Below are 18,120 nucleotides of genomic sequence, written 5' to 3'. Positions count from 1 at the left end.
GTTGTTTATACAAAATGTTTTTTAACGTTTATTATCGAAACTTGTACTTTGAACCTATAGGCCTTTGCACTGCAACAGATGTAATGTGTATCTTTGCTATTCAGATGACTATGTATGTAGCCCTTTGGGCACTATTTTCACCCTCCACGTGAAACAAGATGTAGTCATTATTGCTGGCTTTCGGAGATTGGCTAATTGAAGGGCCAACCCCTGCTATCCATGTATAAAAGCCATTTTGTAGACGCTTCATGCTATGACCTGACGAAGATGTATTGACATCGAAACGTTGTCACTCTTGCCTGCACCCTGTATTAATAAAAAAGGCTCTAAAAGTCCGTGTTTGCTCCAGTATACTCCTTCTACACATTCAAGTCCTGTTCCTGAGATGCACCGGACCGGCCTGAACTAGACTAGAGGCGCGATGGATACTCCTCATGCTTATGATTAAATATCACTTTATTTTTGTAATAAAAAATAAATAAAATCAATCTGGATGCAAACAATCTGATTCGGGTTGCTAGTGTGAACACTGCTGAAGTGTAAAATGAATGTCAAGTTACAGTCTCTACTATAATACAGCAGTAGATCAGGAGGTAGAGTTACAGTCTCTACTATAATACAGCAGTAGCTCAAGGTTGGATCCCTGGCTCCTCCTGGGTCAGTGTTGAGTCCTTGAGCAAAACTCTGATCCCCTTGGTGCTGCAACCTCTTCACACATCAAGGGAACTACAGAATACATTAATGAGGAGAATCAGAGAATCTTTATCAATATATAAACTTTATGTAACAGTTAGCAAAGCAACAGACCATCATATCATCACATGATGAATGGAATATGAATGGAATCGATACAATATAGATTTTTCTTTTTTGATTGACTTATTGATTAATTGAATACTTTATTAGTCGAACAAGTTGACAGCAACAACATTAAGGCAGAAATCATCATCATCATCATCATCATCATTCGGGTCCCTCAGTTGGCGTTCAGCAAAAGGACAACTTTAGCTGCTGACACTCGTTGAGATGTTAAAAGCTCTTTTTTTATACTTTATTAAAGTCATTCAACATGTAAAATATCTTCCAACAAATTCACTGTCATTATTCATATTTTTCTGTTACATGTCATGGCCCTGGCCTGTATGGACATCAAGGTTGTTCAGCCAAGTCCTGGGGACTTGTTTCCTCTGTAGTTCTGTAATTGATTATGTTAACATTTTGAACAAAACCAAACACAGGGCTGTCATGGAAATATTACTGGACAATTAAATGTAACAATTACAATTACATTATTTAACTTTGGCTTTGGACATACACAGTAATACAAAATATATACATTGCTGTTTGGAGCAAACGATTCCACAGGGCAGTTCATGACAAATAACTTAAAATGTCTAAATACATGACAATGATTGATACCAGCAACCAAAACAGGCCAGATCAGGCCAAGCATTTAATAATTATCTGTGCATTACATTGGACTCAAACAGCTTCACAAAACGTGTCAGATTATGAACACACCGGATGTTGAAGACGTGTGCACAGGCCGTTTACACACATTTTACACTTTAGGAAAGTTCGTCCAACACTAAATCTGCAAGTAACAAAGTTTTTCGCTCACTAGCGAAACATTTTCGCTCACTAGCAAAACGTTTTCGCTCACAAGCGGCTGTCTCGGTTACCATGGTAACCAGCTTAGACATCTGTGAGCGACAGACGTTAAGACGTCTGTGAGCGTCTTAGGCACTCAAAGTAAAGTGTTAAAATAATTGTTACCCGTTTCTTATCCACTTGATGCCTTGTGGCATTTATGGTTTTACTCTTATCATGTACCTGTACTAGGGATGGGTATCGTCTGCGATACTTTTAATGGTATCGATCGCATGACGTCGATACTATCGGGTATCGGTTCACGTAAAAACGAACGATACCTCGTTTCGATACTCTGGAACGCACCCCTGGCCGGTCGCATCTGTAACAGTTGGGCTACTGAGAGTTTAATGACTGCTTTAGTAGGCTACACTCGTTAGTCGTTACTGTGGAAGCCTATAATGTTTATTATTATGATGATTATCCAACGTCTATACTCTCCGCTCCGCCACACTGTGTGATCATCATCATCACCTCTGCTCTACCGCAGCAGCTTCCGTGTTGAAGTTAATCTTAAATAAAAAGTATCGAAAATGGTATCGTATCGATTCCCAGGTAACGAAAAAGGTATCGTATTGATTCAAAGGTGAACGATACCCATTCCTAACCTGTACACAGGATGTAACAATATAGTACCACCTTGAACTGTATTCAAACAGTTTCACAAAACGTGGCAGATTATCAACGCAGTAAAAATATTTACATACATTTTACACTTTAGAAAAGGTAGTCCAACACGACATCTGCAAAGTAACAAATACCAGAAAGCCTTAAAATCATTGTTACCCATTTCCTATGCACTTGGTGTCTTGTAGCACATACTGTAAGACCTTCACAGAATGCTTCCACTTCTCCAGGTCAGCTGCTGCAGTCACTTCACACCATGATGTCATCCTGCTTCTTTTCTAATGGTAGTGGAGTAACAAGTACAAGATTTATCTTTGAGATGTAGTGGAGTAATATAAAGTACTGAACAATGTAAATACCAAAGGAAATTAAAAGTAAATACTTCCACCATTGATTAAAATACTCTTACTTGTACAATGTATTCAGAAAGTTACTGAAGTAAATGTAACACAGTAAATGTAATTCCACATCTAGACAAACTCCAACATTAATCTGATATAGTCATGTACAGTAATGGTAATAGTGTTGAATGTGTCCAGTTAATGTGTGAAACTTTATTTACATTTTAGGCTCACTGTACACATATATATAATCTATTTCAACTATTTATTGTACTAATATCTTTACTTTACTTCTTTAATTTAAATAACTTGTTTTCCCGTTAATAAACACATTACAGGTATGGTTATTATAATCTTAATTCACAGTAGGATGTTAATAGATGAATGTCACATGCAGATGTGTATATGAGCTGTTCTACATATCTGGATGTTCATGAATAAAACACAATAAACACTTACACTTCAGCATCTTCTCTATTGATTGGTCAAACCCTGGGGGTGGAGGAGAGACAAAGTCAGGTCTTCATATATTTAAATGACGTGTAAGTTCCACCTCTCAAAAGGGCAACTTTATTTTGCATCCTGAATGTCAAGCCTAATATTATTGAATGTTGCCTAAGTGCAATAATTGCAAGCCAATGTTCAGAGGCATTGTCATCATGTCTTACTTTCTTTAACATGAAGGGGAGAGGATCTACCCAGTACCTACTATTTGTCATCTAGACTACAGATAAAACATTCAGTTGACACTTGACACAGGCAGAGAAGTTACAGCTGCCTATTAATTTGTGCTGTTGATTGCCGGTCAAATCTGGGTTAGTCTCGCGTAGCCAGACAATAGGGGTGTAACAATATAGTAACTGCATCGAAATATCGTTTTTAATTTAAAAAAATCGAAGTATATGATGATTTTTATTTATATTAGGATAAATGTGCACGATGGTAAAAATGAAACGGAAGTGGGGAGGAGGCTTCACTTCCGCTTTAACCGGATACTTATCATTCTTCTTATGTTACCCCAGACTGTATGACGGGAGCATTTGTCAGTCAACAGTCTGGCCACGCATGCCAAAACTGGGTCAAATGCGCATTCTCAACGAGCCACCGTTCACCTGCTGATCTTACAAAGCGTAGCTGACTGGCAGTGTCCACCGTGAGCCCTACACTGCTATCTATTAAATCCAAGGAAGTTGGAGCAACACCCTAACATTGTGGATTTTAGTAACAAAGGTACTAGTAGACTATATTTGAGATGTATGATGATCAGTTATTATTCAGTGGTCACTTCAGTATCCAAGACGTTTTAACAACTTCCTCATAGCAGTCTTCTACCGACAGAATAACCTCGGCAGTGAAGGGGACCGATCATCTGTGCATGCATTAAATGCGTCAACAATTTTAACACAATTAATTAAAAGAATATTAATAATTACCGCTGTTAACAAAAACAGATACAATTGGAAATACTCCAGTAGAGTAAAAATACCTAAACTTACTTTACCTATATGTAAAAAGACCCCTGCTCTATTATAATAGCTACAGTATGTTTATTCTGAGAATATGAAAATATAACTTCAGCTGAAATAAGATTTCATCAGTGAATGAATGAATGTGGAGCTAAAAATGTTTCAATCCTACCTCTCAGTTGACCAGAAGGGATCGGCCAAGCATTCCTCAACTGTAGGTCTTTTCTTTGGGTCTTCATTGATCATCTTCTCAATGAGATCCTTGGCTCCCTCATCCTGAACGTGGTCCAGGTTGTAGATTCCATCCATAATGTTGGTTTCACATCTACGGCCTTTTCCAAATGGATGTTCTCCTCCAGACAGGATGTAATAGATCAACATCCCAGCCACCTTTAGAATGAATGTGAAAATGATACCGGTATAGAATACACACACACACACACACACACACACACACACACACACACACACACACACACACACACACACACACACTAATTAAATTGTTCTACAGAATACAATAAACTGGATATCACTGATTCTTTTAGAAGGGATACAATATGTAGCCTCGTAAACCAGACTCCTACGAGTCAGTTTACTAGGCTATACTAGGGATGTTAATCGACGCATTATTTGCGAATCGACGCGTCGAGGACGAAAATCAGTGCGTCAATTGACTTTTTAAAAAAAAAATCCGCTAAGCAGCAGCTGAGAGGAGAGCACAACGGCACATTACTTTAAGCAACACAACTTATGCAGCTGCACCCATCAGAACTTGCATCAAAGCCCTAATAATAATTATAATAAATAATGCTCTTCCTTGCGTTAGCATGGGGTCTGTTCTCTAGAGACTAGAAGCGGAGTGAAAAAGTCCATGGAAGGTAGTGGGAGCGCTCTGGCTGGCACCCCAGGCTAGTGTATCAAATGTGGAGCTTTGGTCTGCCTCGCTCGTAAACAAAACACATCCAGTCAGCGACTTGGCGCGCACTGTCATGACGCGTGCATCAGACCAGTCCAGCAGTGTTTCTCAAACAGTAGTCCGTGGACCTGACTAGCGCCGCATGCATGCGAATCTGCGATGCATGCAAGTACTGTACAACACAGACAGACACACACCGGTCCTCTCACATTTGGAAAACATTAGCGCTTATAACGTGATTTTTCGACTCATACTTTTTGAGTCGCGGTAAGCATGAGTTGATTTTTGAGTCGATTTTTCACATCCCTAGGCTATACAATATGTTCATCCATCATAAAGTCTCAGCCATTAAGAATGAATATAAAGAACACATTTATGTTGTTCTCATTCATCAAATTCTCATACAGAATAAATAACAACCTGGATGTCACTGCTTCTTTTATAAATGACAGAATCATCATCTTCCAAAGTCTCCTTTGCCATCCAGGAAGTTGTTCCTGCAGGGCACGTGAATATACTTGAGTCTCCTTCTGGTAATTCTCGGCTTATTCCAAAATCTGCCAATCTAGCCTTGCCTTGAATATCTGCAAAGCATATTGGGTAAGATAATATAAGAGTTATAGATTGAGCAAAATACATTTTCTGTTATATGGGTAATAATAATACGGTCGCAATAATAATAATTATCATTATCATCATCATCATTATAGCTTACCAATAAAGACATTCTGGGGCTTGATATCACAATGGAGAATTCTAGGATTCTGACAATGAAGAACTTCTAAGCTCTGGAGAACTTGATATGCAAGCTGTTTCCTCTCCTGTTCTGAAGGAGGGTTGTGATCACGCATGTATTCTTCCAGGGTGTATTCACATAACTTAAGAACAAGGTAACCAAAGTTCCTATCCTCTGCATGGCCAACATATTTTACAATTGAAGGATGCTTAAGCTTTGGAAGACATAAAAAAGTTGTCTCATTCTTCAGCACTGCAAGGTTTCTAATTGTCATTTTCTTCACTGCGACTTCAGTGCCATCATCCGTTAACCCCAAGTAGACCTCAGTTCCATTATTCCCCGTTCCTACGAAGAATTCCTCGCTTTTCCCAAACACAAAACTCCCAACTTCGACAACTTCACAGTCACCCTTTGCAAGCTTCTTAAACTGTTGCTTCCATCTTTGACTGGTTGGGTTCCATTTTCGTGATGTACTGGAAGAGGTGCCATTCCCTGTAATGGTAGACATGGAAAGACACACACACACACACACACACACACACACACACACACACACACACACACACACACACACACACACACACACACACACACACACACACACACACACACACACACACACACGACTGTCTGAGCTAGATCAAGCCATAGGAACAGACAGCTGGTGGTGCATTTAGGCAAATTAGTTGTAAACATTAAAAATCGATTTGTAGCCAATTGTCAAATCAAATGTATACGACAACAGGATTTCCTTCCTTTTAGTGGAGCGGCTAACTGCTTGTTTTCGTCAGAATCTTTCAGTTGATGATAAGAGCATGAGAATTGGCATGAGCAGTCTCTGTGGGTCACTTGACAATAACCCACCCACAGCTACTTGGAATTTCAAGATGGCGGCCATTTTTCAGGATGACTGCCGCCCGACACGTGGATCTTTAAATGAAACATTTCCTCACACAAGTTTATTGGGTTCCTCAAAAGGCTCTGTCAAGGGAGATTGTTTGACTGTGATTTGTCTGACTCCTTGCCCACAACCTGTCCAGTTTGGTAAAACCTGCCAGGAGTTGCCTCCCACCAGAATAGCTCATAGGGTTCACTGAGGTACACAATCTCCTTAACCACAACAAGGTATTTTAACTAACAGCCATTACATTTGTCAAATACCAGTAAGACGCCTAAGGGCGAAAGGCGAGGTCGCTTTTCGCTCTCGCCATCTGTCTTGTCCATATATGGATTCTGTTAGAGTGGTTGTCCAAACAGGGCATCATCTGGGATACAATCCCCTTCATGCCCATATATGGAGATCCCTGCTCTGAGTATCTGACATCACTAATCCCTTTTATGCCCATATATGGAGATCCTAACAGAATCCCATTTATGCCCATATATGGAGATCTCTACTCTGAGTATCTGACATCACTGCAATGTCACAGTGACACATCACCACAGTATCAGGCATTAAACGTATACATATATACATACAGACAAGGTGTGCCGGTTCTGACAGTAAACTGCGACCTATGGTCGCAAAGGGTTGGGGAAAAAAATAAAAAACATTAGCAAGTTGTGGTGCTGAACGGACAGTGCTCCAAAATAGATATTGAGCAATACTGAATGATGCAGCAGCTTTGGCTGACACTGCCACGGAACCATTGCAAAAAGAAACAATACTGAGGAACTAAACTGAAAATGTGCAGTGGAAGCAACGGGGTCAGCCCAATTACTTCCTCATCGACAAGAGCAGGCAAAGAGTGGTCTCTAGTCTTTGATTCCACAGGCCTACACCTGAAAACACAGAGGACAACAGGGAATAACTCTGGCAAAAGAAACATGCAAATAGGTTCTAGCAGGGGCAACTTAAAGGCATGTGCAACTGAGTCCATATCTGAAGCACTTACACCTTCCAGTACATGCCTTGGTGCACCCACATTTGGTCAACTCCCAACAACTCTCCGCAATAGGTGGAAGTGGTGTCCAGAAGACTTTCCACTCCTCGTCCTGTTTCACCCATCCCCAGTTGGATGGGCTCGGCATTTGTGGATGTCGCTTCAATGCCTGTCCCCACACTTATCCAGCCTCATAAGAAGCACATAAGCATGTTTGGCATGCTCTTTGAGTGCTGCTTCATCTAGTCGGGTTGGACTAAGTAAGATAGGCCGAACATTGATCTTATGAAATCATGGAATATTTCTTGTAATGGTATCATAACCAGTACGATCGTGCTCTCTGCTGAATAAACTCGGATGAATTAGTTTCTCCTTGTTGACCTGATGACAAATGAAACATCTGTCCCAGTTAGTTTTCTCAACTGTTATGATGGCTTCTGACATGTCTTAGGCTCCTTTTTCCACCTTTTACAAAGCACTTTGATGTATGGGATACAACTAAGTTCATGCCTTAACCCTGCACTTATTCTGATCGTTCATCCAATGCCATTTAAATCCTGTGCGATCTGTACACCATCCGGTTAACTAAAACCCCATTAACCTTGGCTCGGCTCTCCCGCACTGGCACAAGCTGTACATTCAGGTGCGGCTATCTAACTGTTTTGGGATGAATTAGACAGCATTTGGGATACTAACTTTCAATAAGCTTACATTGAACCCCATTCAGTTTAACAGCAGTGATATATCACCAGTGTGCTCTGGTAGTATTCACTCTTTTCTAATCTGATCAACACAATTGTATTGTGATGTGTTAAAAGTTATTCCTTAGCATAATCTAAAATTAAATTACACCAAATCGTCCTTAACACAATAACTGCCGGGCGCCGCTAGGTGCCGCTAGAGTGCCAGCCATTCTCCCGTAGGCAATCACTATCACATCCGGGTCGCCAGCCTGAGCTGGCTTGGCTTTACACTGGAATGAGTGCTATGCTAGCGAGCCGGAGGAAGTTAGCTTTCAGTTAGAAATCGGCTATGTAATTTTTTAGAAGACCGATCTAAAGTTATTCAGCCGCCAAAAAAACTTTTCTGCTGGCCTCGGAACACAATCCGGAGAAAATCCGCTGTAAAGATGTGTTTTTCTATTGGAGTGGGCGGCGTGGGGCGGCCTTTTTTTCCCATTACGGGCCGTGTAAACAGAATCGCGGCCTTGTGCTTGGATGGGAAATTAGACCGGGGCTTCCGTTGATGCCTCCGATTATTTAATTCATTTTACTAAAGGAACCGAAAAATGTCGGTTCTTGTAATCCTTAATACGTCTTGCTGAAACAGCGTTTTTTTGGGGGGGCTCTAAACTTTTTTCTAACCCATTTTCAATGGAATAAATCATCGGGCCAAGTAGAATGGCTCGTTGGGAAGCGGTGGAGGAGCCAGGACCACCCACGTCGCTGCTAGCAGCTCAGGGTAAGCGAAATAGATTCAAAAATTAGTATGGGAATGGAAAAAAGAACCGAAATTATTCGGTTCGGGCACTAAAGCAGTTAACACCTTCCCTGCCAAAAAAGACGTTTCTATAATAAAAACGTCTTTTTAACAATGGACCTCCCTGCCAGACGTCTTCTGGACGTCTTTTTTTTTGGAGCGGTGAAAGCGCTCCCAATGAACAGGTATATCCGTGGGTATGTGGCTGGCTGGCTGGGTGGGTGGGTGGCTGGCTGGCCCTGTCCGTAGCCTGGGCAATACCTTGAGTGGCCACACACAACACACTAGTTAAAGGAGGGGCGCTGTTTTGTGCAGGCCAGGCACACTCACCACTCACTCACAGGCACAGTTTACACTCACTCACTCACTCACATAGGGTACAGCTGCTCAAATTCACCGCTCCACTTCGAACCGAGGTTTGATTTTTTAAATAATAATAAAAAAAAATTAAAAAAAAATTTTGGACCTCAAACAGTGTACTAGGCATGATCGCGATCGCGAAATTGCATGTTTAACCCCCATGGCAGCCATGTTTGTTTACATTTGAAGAAAACATAAGGGCTCCTTTCTCCTGAATGCCTGGACGGATTTCCAAGCGGATTTTTTTGTTTGAAAGCTGTGAAAAGCATGCACATGCATAGTGCATGATCTGTGCACGAATCTGTGCACCAGCGTGCACACTATTTTTTAACCCTTTGTACCCTTTGGTGGCAATATAAGAGGTCCCACTTTGCATATGGCACTGAAGAAGTTAATGAAAAATACATACATTTCTTTGAGAAAATGGATCTTTTGAGGATCCAGGGGTCAGCCATCTTGAAAATAGAATTTTCAAGTGGTTGGAAGTGTTTTCCTGTCATAGAGACTGCTCATACCAATTTGCATGCCAGCTTGTGTCACTAACTAAACAATTATATTGCTTAACTGCTCCATTTAGGTGGTGGCAATCTTGAAAAGTGGCCACCATCTTAAATTTTAAAGTGGCTGTGGGTGTTTTCTTGTCAAATGAGCCTTTGAGACAGCTCATGGCAATTTTCATTAGATAAACCATTATATCACTTAACTGCTCCACTAAGGTGGTGGCCATCTTGAAAAATGGCCACCATCTTGAAATTTCAAGTAGCTGTGGGTGGCTTATTGTCAAGTGACCCACAGAGACAGCTCATGGCAATTTTCATGCTTGTATCACCAAATAAACCATTATATTACTTAACTGCTGCACTGAGGTGTCGGCCATCTTGGAAAATGGCCGCCATATTGAAATTTCAATTGGCTCGGACAATGTTCTTGTCAAGTGACCCATGGAGACTGCTCATGCCAATTTTCATGCTTTTATCATAAATTGAAAGATCGTAGCACTTATCTACTCCGCTATTTAGCCTGGTTCCAGCCCACTCTCAGAGTGGACTGTTTCTCTGGTCTGGTGTTGTGTTCATAATAAGCGCTTTTCCCGTCCGAAATTATGGCTCCTCCAATGAGCGCAGGGGCTGGGGGTGGGTTTAACGAATAACCAATCCGCTACCCGTTTTTCAAGCGACGTCATCATCATTGAGTCATCATCAGAAGACGAGGTGCTTTGCTTTGATCTGTAGTAGAGATGGACCGATTGCAAAATTCTTGGCCGATACCAATCCACCGGTTTTATGAAGGTCTGACCTGCCAAAACCAATTTTTTCGATACCGATTTCTTTAGCTAAGAACTAGAAAATAGGGTTGCTCCAATACCCTTTTTTCAGGCCAAGTAGGCCTACAAGACATACTTCAATTTGAGTACCAATAAGCTAGAAGAACACTGGTTACACCCCGCCATTCCGAACATTGACTTCTAACCCTAACCCTAACCCTAACCCTAACTAACCCTAACCCTGTTTCGGAATGGAGGTGTTTCGGAATGGCGGTCTGACACCAAGAACACTAATGCCAAATCAATCACAATAGTAAAATATCCAAAATCACAGACAATATCCAGTCTAATATGACTGTCTGGACTAGGCAGGAGGAAAGCAGGTGACGTATGTTTTTTTTCCCCTCCTTTTTTGAGACAACATTGACACAGGATTATGGAATATATCCTTACATTGCAAAGGTAATCATCACCATCTGTATTCTGTAGGCTGCCACTAAGTAGACTGGCTGCTACTTGCTAATGTTTGCTTTAGTCACAGGACCAGAGCATCATGATGTGCAGTGCCATAGACACAATTGGCATAAAACCGGTATTTATGTCAGTGACCTGCCGGTCACCGTTTTGGCCGGTTTGATATCATACCTGCTGATTTTTGATATTGGCCGATTCCGATTTCCATCCCTAATCTGTAGTGATTGGTTTAGAGAAAGTCAAAGTCCCTCCCCTCCAGAAATCGCTCAAACAGGGCACAATGTCAGACTCAAACTTCAGCTGAGTCTGAAATCAGGCTAGGCGGGGAAACTGGACAACAGGGGCATTTCTGCCTAATAGGGTTAGTCATTTGGGATCAATATAAGTAGGACAATAAGCTAGATGTTAATTCGGTTTAATATTGAAGACATCCATCAATTCATAGTGTCAGCTCACCTTCCATCCTCCTTGAATTCATGGTTGAGTCCTCCTGGAACAGAGAGAGGATGTTAACATCTCAGCTTATTCTCTAAATGCTTTGTTTTAGTCGGAGGCCATAGGGAGATAGAATGGTAATTTCATGCTAATCAGTCTAAAAGCGCCACATTTTGCACAGATGTAGGCCAGGGCATGCTCTAATGATTAAGCTAGGGCGCCCGAGTCGACTTTCTATACAGGAGGAAAATACCCAGAAAAACTTTTTTTTTCTTTCTGTGTATTTAAGTAGGATGTGAGGGGTCTAACTATGGGTTTGTCATGATGCTGAATCCATTGCAAGCATTTGTTTTGCACAAAAAAACATTCCTTGGGCTACAAATGGCCCCAGAAAACGATGGTTTAGTGATGAAAAGTGATGAGTCATCACTTTTGATAACTTTTCACAGTTTTGTGGGCGTTTTACCCGTTGAAAAGCAAGTGATTTATTTCCTGGCCAGGAATGCATTATTTACTTTCTACATTACAGTCATTAAGCCGGCATGTGGTCTACTGAGGTCTCAGAAACACATGCGTTCTCTCCAGGAGCGGCCTCACAGCACATCATTTCCACTAAGGGTTAGGGTTAGGTTTAGGCACAGTTTTACTGAGGTTAGGGTTTGGGTTAGGTTAGTAACAACTCACCATAAAAATACTCTGTTGCAAGTAAAAGTCACAGAATTCAAAATATACTTGAGTAAAAGTACAAAAGTATTGGCATTAAAATGTACTTAAAGTATCAAAAGTAAAAGTAGGCCAACTCATTGTGCAGAATTCCCATTTCAAGTTTTCAAATGTATAAATAAATATCTTTTGAAAATAGCAGATCTACAAGCTCATAATGCGTTGCATCACAACGCATTGTGAGCTTGTAGATTTGTTATTTTCAAATTAAAATAGAGTACAAAAAGTGCCGTTTTCAGAATCTAGTTGGCCCTGGACAGCAGACGTCTCTTTGTGTCACCACTTTGAACACACGCACGCGTGCGGGGAGATCTCCTCTGCCACACCGCACTCTCTGCTAAGCAGGAGAAGCGGAAAATTGTTTATTGTGACTGAAGTTGATGCCTCGTAGGGGCTGAGAAATTCTGGTCTAGTCTTTGAGTCGGCCGACTGAGCTAGATGGGGACAGCTTGCGGCAGAGCTTATTCAACATGCTGTGTGGAAAAGTGTAGCCTATAGGCTACTTTCGCACAGTTAGTGGACTGTTCACTAAATTCATTTATCCCGGGTAATAATAATAATAAGGGTAATTAATTATATCTAATTATAACACATGTTTCTCTCTTTCATATTTTATTTTGAAAGAAAATCCTCTCTGAACTGGCTCAGGCTTTTTTGCATAGCCCCCAAGGATACGGGATAAGTGGGCACTAGGGACATCTGGGCACCTTGATGTAAAGATTTGTCCAAAAGGTTAAAAATACAATATTTGTAAAATATCAATTCAATATTTTATTTAAAAAAAGCAAATGTAAAGTATACATGATGTGAACATGAACAGTACATCATTATAATACTTTATTATATCCTTCAACTTCTTGTTTATATCCCAAATGACTGGATGTACAGGTTTTGTAGTGATTTGTAACATTATTGTAGAAAATAGAAATATTAGACATTATTTGTCAAAAGTTTAAGCATATTATATACTTTGGTTAGGCTTGTGTGCATGTTGTGGTTGTAAATAATGTCTGCCTTACACACGCACGCACGCACGCATGCACGCACAGATGTACCATGCAATGTGTGTTACTTTGCACAGGTGCAAATAGAAAAAAAAGAAAGATGATATTAGGGAATCAAGTTGAAGTAATGCTTCGACTGTTTGAGAGCAAGCACCAACAACATTTTCAGACATGTCAGAATTCTTCAGATCGCCCCTGGCCAATCAATAGGTCCTCCCAAAACACCCTGTACACTGAACGACAAACGACACCAAATGGTGTTCAAATACTGCATGACAAAGATCACAAATTGGGCTTGCCAGAAGAGAGCCAATTTTCGTCACAGTTTAGCCCCATATAGAACCTCACCCGTCGCTGCGTACTGTTGTGCTCCGAGATGAGGTCCTAGAAACATGGCCGCTGGAATCGGGCGACAGCCTCCAAATCACAGTTGGGAAACACACAAAACGAAATTTTGTCTAAAAAGTAACAGCAGTTCCGATAATGTTTACAAGCCTGGAAGTTGCAGCTGGAATGGTAGCATTAGCGGCCCCTCTGGTCGAATGTCTGTTCGAATGCAGCGACGGTTGGGGCTACGTTCGACCAGAGGAGCCGCTAATGCTGCCATTCCCGCTGCAACTTCCAGGCTTGTAAACATTACCGGCTGACAAAACTAGCGATTTTAAGGGGTTGTTTCATGCCGCAGTTCATGTTTTATGTACCGATGTGAGGTTTTTACAGTCTGGGAGCTCGGAACTGCCGTTACTTTTTAGACAAAATTTCGTTTTGTGTGTTTCCCAACTGTGATTTGGAGGCTGTCGCCCGATTCCAGCGGCCATGTTTCTAGGACCTCATCTCGGAGCACAACAGGACGCAGCGACGGGTGAGGTTCTATATGGGGCTAGTCACAGTTTAAACCCAGCTGTAAATACATGTCATGGAGATAATATTAGGTTCTTACCCAGCTGTTAGCTGACTCATATATCTCCTTCTCTTTGTTCAGAGTACAAGTCTCCACTTCCCCCACGCTCAACTCATTTGACGACAACCTTGATGACGACAACCTTGATGACGACAACCTTGACTCCAACCTTGACTTCAACCTTGAGTATGGGCGGAGGTGGTCTGAACTACTCATCCAGAAAGAAAATGACAAAGTCAGAGTGATAACTGTTCAGCTGGTCTGGGGTCAAGAAGATGATTAGCACAGATTGCATACTATCTGGTTTCTGATACACTCACAGCTTGTCGGCAACTTTCTCACGGAGCTCCTGGGGGAAACGTTCATGCCAAGGCTTCCTCCTGTTTGCTGCAGCGAAGTCCCGCCTGAGACAAAGAGAATGATAGAAAAGAGACATAGAACGAGGAGGGAGAAACATTGAGGAACAGTCAGATATTAATATATTATAACATACAGTATATGTAACTGTACAGGTGGAAAAGTGAGCTAACAGCTACTTTGTGTGTGTGCTAGCTCTTCGTATTGTAGACTAGACCTCTAAACATGACCAAAAATAAAAGCCCTAACATATGTCTTGCTTCATTGTTGTAAGAATTGTTGAATCATATAGCAGTGAAGTGAAGGTACGCTCATTTTGTGTGGGCTAAAAACGCCCCCACAAAATTATGGTTTAGTGATGAGTCATCACTTTTCCAGTTTTGTGGGTGCCATTTGTAGCCCACTGAATGTTTTTCGTGCAAAACAAATGCTTTCAATGGATTCAGCATCATGAAAAAACCCTGGTTTGACCCCTCACATGCTACTTAAAGCAGATTTATTTTTCCTGTTTAATAAGGTTAATGGGACACACACTTTCAGTTCTTGTATGAAGTTTCCCCCGGTAGTTGAATTTCAACATTTTAGTACATATTATTACACACCTTTAGAAACACATTGGTGAAGATATTTCTTGGTAACAATTTAGTTTGCAGATTTGCCAAATATCTAATAAAATCCCCTTATTATAGAGAGAAAATGTCACAGACATTTCTCCATTTTAATCCTTAGATGCATGACCTCAGGGGTTGTTATTCTTCAATATCTTTAAAAGTAAAAGTGTTAATATTTTCATATTCCAGGTATTCCTCATAAAACATGTTTGTGACATGAGGCCATTTGCATTTTTATTTATTCTTTCATTAATTTTGAGAAATTGCAGTTTTTGTATCACTACCCCACTCTTCCATGAGTGGAGTCAAAAATTACCCCAATTAAAATCAATGCATTTTTGCAATAAACTACTTTGCTCTCACACATAACTCATACATACTTTTGCCTAGCAACGTGATTTCAACTTTACGGCTTGAGCCTTTTTTCCGCTAATAGGGACGAGCTGTAATTGTTGAAGCCCCGCCCCCTCGGTCTACTAAACGCATGAAGCAGCTGTCACACTTTGCTCTCACACGTAACTCTGGCATCATTTTGCGTAGCAACGTGATTTCAACTTTAAAACGCTCACACGACTTGGCACTTTTTCCGGCCAATATGGATGAGCTGCAATTGTTGAAGCACCGCCCTCTCTTAAAAGTCTGCTGTTTCCGCCTGCCCTGACGGTCGCTTCTTGCCCTTAGGGTGTCTTACTGGTAATAGTAGTAATAATAATAATAATAATAATAATAAAAAATAGTAAAAAAGGCAAAGAGGTTTAGGGATAAGGGGTAAGGCGTTGTCCCTATCGATGCCAAACTTTGCACACACAATCCTTGGATGGCAAACCAGAACCTCCACCCCTCATTTCTCACATGGCCCTCTTCTAGCGCCACCATCAGGCAGATTTTTGCAAAACACATTTTTAGACACTGCTCCTACACATTTTGGCCTAAAATCACACAAAGTCATGTCATCAACATGGATCTGTCCCATTTCCCATATTCCCTCCTGATTGGCTACCATTGCCTTCTAAAGTTTCTGTATGCAACCTGGCGGTCGCTTACATACATAGGCTACATATTATATGATAAATGTATCCTCTTTGTCTTTATTTTTCCATTCCCACAACAATATACATAAAGAACAGAACACAGATGCATTCCTGGCGGTTTTAATGGGTTAATGTAAATTGTGTGTTAAATTTTAAATCCACAAGTCATTACACACTGGCGAATTAGCAATGTGACACAAATAAGGGACCCAAATATGCAAAATATTCAGCCGTTGAAGTTTTGAGCTTTTTTCTCTACACACCTACCCCAACGCGAATATGCGTAAGAAAATGTAATACAGAGATTTGTGGTGCGAATTGTTTGGGGCTGGAATCACACATCACATCACAGCACAGCAGATAAGTACATTTTGTAGTCCAGTACTTTTACTTCTATTCCACTACATTTCAGATCCTTTTTTACTCAACTATTTATTTTAAACCATTAGTTACTAGTTACTTTGCAGATATAAATTATAATAAAACATACATAAACCATAATATTACAAGTAAGACATTTGAGTACTTTTTTCCACCACTGACAGCAGTACTAGCAAGCAGCCACACAGAAGAGACGAGACACGGAAAAGGAGAAACACCCCTTCGGGCTCAATGCAATGGGATGGTCCCTCGACCATGCTCTCTCTCTCTCTTTAAATTGGATAAGTGAGCTTGCTTTGATACAGAGAGAGAGAGGAGTTCGCCAGTGAACGTTCGCAAGAGCGAATAAATAACAGCTGCTTTTTCGCTGCGCGGAAATTCTTGGCCGGGGGGAAGCTTGTATTGACTTTGAGGTTTAAAAAAGCGAATTATTCGCTTAGCAAATTTGCCCCCGGTGTGTAAAGACCTTAAGAGTAAAAATTAGGACATTTTAATCAGATTAATCACAGCTTAAAAATGTATTAATCATGATTAATCACGAATGTCCAAAATATGCAATTTCTTTCTGTATATTGTTGTGGGAATGGAAAGATAAAGAAAACACATTTATCATATGTATGTATGTATTCTTTTCATGTATTGTGTAGCAATAAAATACAATAGGCCTATGTCTAAATCACTGGCTTACAGATAATTATTGGAAATTAAAGACATATGAGTTAACACTCGGGTGACTGAAAATAAAAAACTACCACTCTGACTGCATTTATAGGTCAAATTGACAGGTAAATTTGCCCAGGAGAGAAACACCCTCCTCCCCTGCTGCCAGCGGGGGTTCTATTGTCTGTTGTTCTATTGACAATAGAACCCCGGCTGGCAGGGGGGGAAGAGGTGTTGCTCTCCTGGGCAAAAAATTTAAAGAATGTACCTGTCAATTTGACCTATAAATGCAGTCAGAGTGGTATAAATGTATATTATTTCATACTTAGGAAATGTTTCAGAAGGGGAAAAAAAACGAGAACATATATCTTGAGTATTTAGGAAAAGTCATGGAAGGGGAAATTTCTGAGACCTTCACGGGGAGAGTTATTGCACTTTGCAATCTCAAAATCGGCCAAAATGACCTGTTAGTCACCCATGTGTTAAAGAAAGTAAGACATGATGACAATGCCTCTGAACATTGGCTTGCAATTATTGCACTTATCCAATAATATTAGGCTTGACATTCAGGATGCGAAATAAAGTTGCCCTTTTGTGAGGTGGAACTTACACGTCATTTAACATGAGGGGGAGAGGATCTACCCAGTACCTACTATTTGTCATCTAGACTACAGATAAAACATTCAGTTGACACTTGACACAAGCAGAGAAGTTACAGCTGCCTATTAATTTGTGATTGCCAGTCAAATCTCGGTTAGTCTCGCGTAGCCAGACAATAGGGGTGTAATGATATAGTAACTGCATCGAAATATCGTTTT

The 18,120-nt window shown here is 40.7% G+C and overlaps 1 protein-coding gene across 3 annotated transcripts in view; it reads right to left on the bottom strand.

Moving 5' to 3' along the window:
* Nucleotides 1-829: 829 nt before the first annotated feature.
* LOC308302600 (ribosomal protein S6 kinase alpha-2-like) overlaps nt 830-18,120 on the bottom strand; it is a 48,916-nt gene continuing 31,625 nt past the window's right edge. For 2 of the 3 annotated variants that reach the window (XM_080746857.1, XM_080746858.1), the window contains 8 exons: nt 14,583-14,666; nt 14,302-14,470; nt 11,656-11,689; nt 5,719-6,231; nt 5,424-5,587; nt 4,257-4,474; nt 3,078-3,110; nt 830-2,555 (listed from right to left, as the gene is read on the bottom strand). In XM_080746857.1, the coding sequence (XP_080602983.1) occupies nt 3,104-3,110; nt 4,257-4,474; nt 5,424-5,587; nt 5,719-6,231; nt 11,656-11,689; nt 14,302-14,470; nt 14,583-14,666 (1,189 nt within the window). In that variant the 3' untranslated portion in view covers nt 830-2,555; nt 3,078-3,103. Of the gene's footprint in view, nt 2,556-3,077; nt 3,111-4,256; nt 4,475-5,423; nt 5,588-5,718; nt 6,232-11,370; nt 11,690-14,301; nt 14,471-14,582; nt 14,667-18,120 lie in introns of those variants that run through there. The other variant, XR_013962947.1, reaches the window with a different exon arrangement.

This window comes from Nannobrachium achirus (genome assembly GCF_963921795.1).
Source record: "Nannobrachium achirus genome assembly, chromosome: 17".
NCBI classification, from domain to species: domain Eukaryota; kingdom Metazoa; phylum Chordata; class Actinopteri; order Myctophiformes; family Myctophidae; genus Nannobrachium; species Nannobrachium achirus.
This window is presented reverse-complemented; position numbering and strand designations above follow the sequence as displayed.